The 8,436-nt window shown below is 34.4% G+C and overlaps 2 protein-coding genes across 3 annotated transcripts; both read left to right on the top strand.

Annotated features, from left to right (window-relative positions):
* The first annotated feature begins 1,709 nt into the window (after nucleotides 1-1,709).
* Nucleotides 1,710-3,479, top strand: LOC111401163 (protein-S-isoprenylcysteine O-methyltransferase A-like). Of its 2 annotated transcripts, none has more exons than XM_023028773.1 (2): nucleotides 1,710-1,884; nucleotides 2,457-3,479. In XM_023028773.1, exon 2 carries the CDS (start codon nucleotides 2,568-2,570, stop codon nucleotides 3,159-3,161), a length of 594 nt encoding a protein of 197 aa, XP_022884541.1. In that variant the 5' UTR covers nucleotides 1,710-1,884; nucleotides 2,457-2,567; the 3' UTR covers nucleotides 3,162-3,479. The 2 variants fall into 2 exon arrangements, with proteins under 2 accessions (XP_022884541.1, XP_022884542.1); XM_023028774.1 differs by having other exon boundaries at nucleotides 1,710-1,896.
* Nucleotides 3,480-5,578: 2,099 nt separating this feature from the next.
* On the top strand, nucleotides 5,579-8,166 carry LOC111401162 (putative WEB family protein At1g65010, chloroplastic). Its single transcript, XM_023028772.1, has 2 exons — nucleotides 5,579-5,893; nucleotides 5,983-8,166. The coding sequence occupies exons 1-2, from the start codon at nucleotides 5,783-5,785 to the stop codon at nucleotides 7,930-7,932; spliced, it is 2,061 nt and encodes a 686-aa protein (XP_022884540.1). The 5' UTR covers nucleotides 5,579-5,782; the 3' UTR covers nucleotides 7,933-8,166.
* Nucleotides 8,167-8,436: the final 270 nt, after the last annotated feature.

Below are 8,436 nucleotides of genomic sequence, written 5' to 3'. Positions count from 1 at the left end.
TGGTTCGGTTTGGTTCTAAAGAGAATTGAATCGAATCAAAATTTTCGGGTATTTAATAAATGAAATTGTCATGTTCAAATATAATTATGAAACCGTTCGCGTTCGGTTTCGGTTTCGTTCGGTTTGGTTTGATTTCGTTTGGTTTTGTATTATAATTAAATTTTTTAACATTTATAATTACATTATATAAATACAGTTAATGACACATTCAATGGTTTTGAAATGTCAAAGACTCGTAAACTATTTGGTTCAAATGATCGTTATGGTCAAAACTTTGATTGGCGGAGGTCACAGCGTCGGTCGACATTGTATAGATTTTGGAATGTCAGTGAGGTTGCGAGAGTCGAGATGCGTTACATACTTTAGTATAGATATTTAGGGTTATTTAGTGGGCATCAAATTTTACATAATAAGTTATGGGATGTTGGATGTCACTTTTGTCATTTGTTATTTTGAAACACATTTGACTTTTTTTTTATCTAATCTCGTTGCTCCCTATCATTTTATTTAATCGTTACATTGTCCCCATTACATTAAATTTTATTACATTTTTTTTTTTTTTTAACGATACAATCTTTCATAAAATAATATTATATGTAAATTGAATTTTTTTTTTCAACCACTCATTTAAAAAAAAAAAAACATTATCCCTCCCATTTTTACTTCGAAAAATGGGGGCCAAACAGGCGTAATCTAGCGTCACTATGCCCCAGTTGTTGTGTGTTTGCAATGCTATCCTGGACATTCTCTGTTCTCTATGATGGTTTCAGTCCAATTTTAACATTAATTGTCCACTTTGGCCTTTGGCTTTCCGGTAAACAATATCATGATAATAATCCACAAATATTTCCTCCATTAACCAGCAATAATACGATAGTCGTATTTATATCCGCGCCTCTGAGCAAAAAAAGTTTCATGATAATCTTGTGTTATTACCTTTGCTCATCTATTTTCATATTTAATGAAAGCGGGAACCATGGAACAATTATTCTGACCTCTGAGTGCTCGTTTTTATTGTGAATTTGTAGCGGTGGTTTAGTACTTATTAATCCTATTGAATGTGCAGAGGAAAAATAAAAGTTATAGCTTTTAAACAATGTGTGGTTTAAGATGATATTTGACTTGTAAATTAGACAAATATTTTACCGAACACACTTTAGGAACGTTCTCGATGGTGAAGGGAGTTATTAAAACCCGGTAGTATGAAGTTGAATTATCAGCTTATGCATTGTTACCATTTGGTCTTTAGAGAGCGGAGAGTGAGACAATTCAGTTGGCAGTCTTTTGAATTCACATTTCATGAATAACATTCAAGATAATCATTCTAATCTAACTTTAAATAAAAGTCATAGAATTTGATTGAACAATTAGAATAAGCAAAAAAGGGAAATAATTATCACTTGGAGACAAGTCATAAGGCATTATTCTACTAAAAATAAAGATGGGTGACTATAATGCAACTCGATCAATAGTGTTGAAATTAATAGTGCAATTTATGCCCCTCTGAACTTCTATCCCTAACTTCGTCTCTTGACGTTTGTCCTCAATATTCAAGTGATTAATGACTATTTTATATCTATTTTTGAAGGGTCGAGGAGTTTATTGTCAAGAAACAAATGATAGGGTTAAAAATACAAAAGAGTATAGGTTAGGGACGTGTATGCAATTGACCTTTAGGGATTGTTGTAAATTGTTACGTTATTTCTCCTCCTCCTCTAGTCCTTTCACCCTGTTCTCCTCTTTAGGCTTCTTTTAGGGTTTATCTATTCTAAGAATTATTTTGATTTGATTATATGTTGAGGCTTAGGCTTTAAAGAGCTTCGATGCATGGACCTGACACTGCGAAGTCAGCCTTTGTAAACTTTGATTGCTATGACCACTAAGGTAGCTTTAATTGTGAGTTGGTTGTTTATTCTTTTTCTGTTCATTCATTTATGTTTAGGTTTTATGTATGTATTTTTCGATTGGGGATTTAACTGTCTTTGAGTTTAAATTCAAACCTTGTGATAAACCCCAGGTTAAATTCTGGTTTGCTACTTGATCTATTGACAATGTTGGAACAAATTATTTATATAATAATTATATTATATCTTTTTAGTCTGTACTCTTACAGTTTTGAATTGCATTGTTCTTGTAAGCTAATCTCCAACGCTTTTTCTGTTTATAATTTCTATAAGAAATAACAAGAGAAACTTTAAAATGTTATAAATATGGCTAATTTTTTATACAAGCTAAGAAATATTAACATTCATGAGTTCTAAGAACCTCAGTTATTCATGAATGGCTGTTCATTTGCATCGCCGTACCCATTGGTTAAGAGATTGGGTTGAGCAATTTACTTATAATTTCCATCTCCTAATTGTGCTTCTGCTGCAAATATCATTAAAAAAAAGCAGCCTTATGGAAATATGGAGGTTTGTGTCACTGACATATTGCAATTTCGCAACACTTTTCAGGTCTGAAGTAAAAACCAACTGTTACTTATTCCCGTGCATCTTTGAGTATACTTGGTATATCTACATATAAATTTCCTGAAGCAAGATTTGCCTGATTTACTTCTGCAGAATATGACTGAAATATTCAGCCACATGGCATGCAGGCAGTTATTACAAATGTTATTTGCTATAATCTTCTTTCACATTTCTGAGTACATTCTAGCAATTGCCATTCATGGGAAAATGAATGTAACTCTCAAGTCTCTTTTAGTAAGCAAACACTATCTTCTGGCCATGATTTGTTCGATACTAGAATACATTGTTGAAATTTATATCTTCCCGGGGTTAAAGGAACACTGGTGGATAAGCAATGTGGGCCTTGTTTTGGTTGTTATTGGTGAAATTATACGAAAGTTGGCTATAGTAACTGCTGGTAGGGCATTCACTCATCGTATAAAACGATATCATGAAGACCATCATAAATTGGTAACTTATGGAGTCTATAGATATATTCGGCATCCAGGTTATTGTGGCTTCTTCATCTGGTCTGTTGGAACTCAAATAATGCTTTGTAATCCTTTATCCACACTTGCATTTGCATTGGTTGTTTTTCGTTTCTTTCAACAACGGATTCCATATGAGGAGCATTTCTTGCGGCAGTTTTTTGGTTCAGAATATGAGGACTACTCTAGACGGACTTCTTCTGGAATCCCATTTCTCAAATGATGCTCTATTGAGTTGTTTTGGATATCAGCGTTATGTTTGTATCCTGTAAAGATTTTTATCCATTCTAACTGAGATATAGAAAGCTGGTTTGGATGGTGATTTTTATTTAACTATGGTAGCTTGTCACGTGTTTGTTTTTCCGTTATAAGTTGATTAGGAAACAGAAATAAGTAGACTAGTTTTAGTTTTTCTCCTCCGTCCCGTTTTTGAATAACTGTTGTCCGTAAATTGCATTGATTATGTCCTGTATTGACCTTGTGAAAGATTTATTTATCAACTTGCATATGGTCGGAGGGAGATTGAATTTATAGGAAAAAATTTCTCCTTGAAAAGTCAGTTTCATATTAAAGATCCATTTGGAGATTGTGCATCAAATTGCTGATGAAAATCGTTGTGGACTGTTACCTGATATGGGGTGTGAGTTTAATTAAGGAAAAATGACACAATTAGGAAAGTTTGAGTCTTTATGAGAACATAATGAATAAGTTCATATCTGGTTAGAAAAGCTGGTTGGCACTGGATGTAACAACCCCCCTGGATATCATGAGGAATGGAAATATTAAAATTTGCTATTCTGTGTTGAAGGATATTTGTTAAGGGACACAAGAATGAAGACAGGAGTCAGGAGATGGTGTCTTAGATTAAGATAAGACCACATAAATGATGTGAAATTCATTTGGTGTTGTGTTATAACTTCATTGATTTTGGAAGAGGTTTTGAATTATTAAAGTCACGCTTGAAAGATAAACAAAATATGGAGTTTGGGGATGATATCCATGTCACTGCCTATCATCTTATTTAACATTGAGCCCTTGTTTGGTCCTCATTTTTCGAGCAAAATGTATTATAAAATATTTAGTGATTTTTTAGAAAATGTGTGGTTAAAAAGGAAGGAAATTTTTTTAAAATAAGTGTATAATTATTTTATGGAAAAATTTGTGATTGAAAATGAATTTTGAAAAAACACATTTTTTGGTCGGGCCTTGAGTTTGACTCCGTTGGTTGGATGGAAGTCAAACAGTGTGAGGCTTCATGGAAACTCGCCATTTTCGGTGATGATCAACCAGCATATCAGATTTTATTGCGCATTTATGATATTATGTAATTTTTCATTTTTGATAATAACATTAGATTTTTAAAAGTGGTATCTATTATACTTTTCAGAATCCAACCCGAACTAAGTGCAAACATGGTAGCTACTGATAAATTTTGTTTACGACAATTCAAGAAACCCGTTTGGCCCCAGTTTTGGGAAATGAAAATGGGTGTAGTGTTTTTTTGAAAAATGAGTAGTTGAAAAAAAAAGATTTTTTTTTAACTTACGTGTAATATTATTTTATGGAGATTGTGTGGTTGAAAATAAGATAAAGAAAAATGAAATGTAATTTAATGAGTACCAAACGGCGCAACCGAAAAACATTTAAAAAATTTAGCTCCAATTTAGTTTGGAAATATTTTCAGTAAATTTTAATAAAAAATGTGGTTAAAAAATTGATAAAAATTATGAGTTATATAAAATGTGCGACCTAAAATTAGTTTTAAGGGAGGGGTTTCAAAGTTAGCCCTTTTTTTATAACCATTCTTTTAAAACATTTTTTTTTTTATCAAAATACTTATTTTCAATAACACAATCTCACAATAAAATATTTCTCACTTAAACTCAAAATTTTTCTTACTTTAATCACACATTTTTTAAAAAATTACTACGTTAAAACTCATTTTTCCCAATGTCAAACATGCCTTAATGAATTAAAATATTAAATCACGCATTTACTAATCTAAACGATTTCCTCCCTCTCTCTCTCTCTCAGATTTCGTGGTCTCACAATGTCAAGCCTCATACCCCACAAAATACTCCGATTTATGATTAAAAATAATGATATTTTACGGTCGTTCACTATTGGAATCGACCTGCATGACATATATATGATAAGTGATTATTTGATGCATGAGTCAGTAAAAAACTATCACATTAATACATCAAGAATTTTGTTCTTTGTACACTGATTTTTTACACTTGTATTTTTGTCATGCGTCAATTGAATGAAAAAACTATTTGAAATTTAAACTGTGCATAGAATAATGTCATCTGACAAAGTGTAAATCAAAGTATACATTCACTTGCCATGTATACACTACGTAAGACGATTTGAACGACTACTAATAGCGTTAATGTATAATTAATTACATGAGTTTCTCTATCCCTCACTCCCTCTCCCACAATCCCTCTATTTTTTACTTTTGCCGTTACGGCAGATTGCCTCGAAAATACCCGCCAAATTCGGACTACAAAGAATTCTGTGTGTTTTTTGTTATCTTGATTTTTCTGAGGATTGTAACGGATATTAATAGCCGAGGAATCACCTTAGAAATACAAATTACCAACATGTTCCGCTCCAAATCAAGGTAACAAAGACTGACGGTATTTCTTGTACCCTATTTTTCTGTATATTTTTTGGACCATCAATATTTTCATGGCATGTTCTGTGCTATTTACAGAGATTTCATCGGACTTTCTTTGTTTGCTATATTGGCTTTGTTATCTTTGACGGACATTTTACCCTTCACACATAAATTTCTTTTAATTTTATCCTGTTATAATGTTGTGTTTTTGATGGGGTATGTTGATCCGGCTATCCGGGTCGATTGATTTTGGACAGAAGAACAATTATTCATTGGTCTTTTCTGGAACCCTTTCTGCATCAAAGCTTTGTAGAGGGAAACCTTCCAAGGTATTGTATTGAACCATTTTTCTATTGATATTTGTTGTTTAATTCAGTTTTTATTGAATATTGATGATGGGATTTTCATTTTAATGTAGCGTCGGATCGATAAATTTCTGACAATGCAGCAACAAACGGGGCAGCTCGAGGCAGAGCTGCAACGGATCAGGGAAAAATTGAGCGTTGTCGAGATAGAAAGAGATCAAGCCCTTGATGAAATTAGACGGGTAGAAAGAGAGCACGCTCGTGATGAACTTAGAAGGGCTACAGAAGCTCACGAGGCAAATGCTGAAGCATTGTCTCCCGAAAAGACTAGAGAACTAATGATGGAGCTCAAAAGATTGAATGAACTGCTATCGAATTCACAAGAAGAAATGAAGGTTAAAGATGACAAAATTGAGTTTTTGGAACTGGGATGTGGAAAGGAGAAAGAGTTTGAGCTTGCATTGGCAGAGAGAGATGCATCTTTAGATACTTTGAAAGAGTCGGAAGGACGGATGACAGATCCTCTGTCTGAAAGCAAGAAAAGAATTCATGAGTTAGAAACAATCCAGAGTAAAGAACTACAGGACACGAAGAATGAACTTGAAGAATCGAAGCATGAAATCACCTCTCTTCATAAGAAGATTGAGACGTCGGAAAATTTTAATGTTAGTACCAACAGAAATAATCGTGATTCTGGTGAAGAAGATGTTAAATATCAGATGGAGAATCTGGCTCATGCCGAAGAAGGTGAGAAGCAAGCTTCATTGAAGGCCAAGAGTCCTCTTGATGAGATGGAATTGCTCAAGAATGAATTGAAATTGGCCATTGAGGCGGAAGAAAAGAGCACGAAGGCCATGGAAGATTTAGCATTGGTGCTGAAGGAAGTTGCTACAGAAGCCAGTCAAACAAAGCAAGAACTCAATAATTCACAAATGGAACTTGTGCAAGTAAGAAGTGAAGCAGAAGGACTTAAAGCAATGGTGCAGAGCACCGAGGAAAGGTATCAAAAACTTTTGGAAGAAGCTAAGCAAGAAGCAGAATTACACAGAAATACTGCAGACAGACTGAAATTAGAAGCTGAAGAGTCACTTTTGGCTTGGAATGGGAAAGAAATGGGGTTTGTTAGCTGTATAAAAAGAGCTGAAGAAGAAAATGCTATTATGAACCATGAATGTGCTAAACTTAGGGAGTCCCTCAAGGCTTCTGAGCATACAAGTAGGGTAGCAAGGGAAGAAACGTTTAAATTGAGGGACATTCTTAAGCAGGCTCTTAATGAAGCTAATGCTGCAAAAGCGGCTGCAGGCATTGCCATAGATGAAAATTCTCAACTCAAGGATTGCCTTTCTGAGAAAGATGATGCCTTACTTTTTCTTACTCGAGAGAATGAACGTCTTAGAATTAACGAGGCTGCAGCTCGTGAGAATATGAAGGAGTATAAAAAGTTGCTTTCTACAGCATCAACAGAATTGAAGATTGAGGATAAGGAGCAGTACATAATGCTGAAGCCACCAGATTCAGTGGACCAAGAACATGAGGACGAGAATCTGAACAGCACTTTCAGCTTCAATCTTGAAGACCTGAAGTTTATGAATGAAGCTGAAGATGCATATGTAAAAGATTTAGATGAAGATCCTGAGAAAGCAGAAGCCCTAAGAGGCTCGATATTTGATGCTAATGCAGAAACACCTAAGGCAGAGCCTCGTACACCACAGTCAGTTTCTTTGCATCGGAGGATATATTCTTCCTTCTTTAAGGATGATGGAGGAAAACCAAATTTAGAAGATTTTGATCATTTAGACAGCACACATGATGATCCAGATAGTGATAGAAATTACCATAGAAGAAGGAGAACAATGTTTCGCCGGGTTGGAGATCTCCTGATGATCAGAAGAAGTTTTCACAAAAAGGAACCATCCACCGAGTATCACAAGAAGGAATTATCCACTGAGAATCAGAAAAGGGAACCATCCACTGAGAATCACAAAATGGAATCAACCACCACCGAGAGTCACAAAAAGGAACCTTCCACCGAGAATCACAAAAAGGAATCATCCACTGAGTAGGATCTTATTTTACATCCCTGACTGAAACTGGTAAAATTATTTTGGTAGTGTTAATCTTTGTTATAAGTACAGGAAAAACATGTTATGTGTATCAATAAAACATAGAATTTAGAGGTTCACCTTAGTTTTCTTAGTACCCTACTATTTGTAAGGAGCTCTTGTCATATAAGAGATTCTTTTTGGTCAAATGTTTGCTACAATTTTGCATGGAAATGCACTCTGTTCCTTGTTATTCTTGCAGCGTTCCACAGATTATTTTGTAGAGTATATGATACAACTATTCAAATCTTAGAGAGATGCCATCAATTTCACTTATGCTCAGAATCAGGGCCGGTCCTGGGCTGAGGCATTTGAGGCCTCAGCCTCAGGCCCAAAACCCTTAGGGGGCCCAATTTTGCTTCAAACTTTTTTTTTTTTTTTTTTTTGGGATAGTTTTGGATTTTGGATGTTATTTTAATTTGTATTGTTTTCGTAAACTTGTAATGCTCAAATTTTTGCGTACAT

The sequence above is a fragment of the Olea europaea genome, chromosome 10 (genome assembly GCF_002742605.1).
Source record: "Olea europaea var. sylvestris chromosome 10, O_europaea_v1, whole genome shotgun sequence".
NCBI lineage: Eukaryota > Viridiplantae > Streptophyta > Magnoliopsida > Lamiales > Oleaceae > Olea > Olea europaea.
This window is presented reverse-complemented; position numbering and strand designations above follow the sequence as displayed.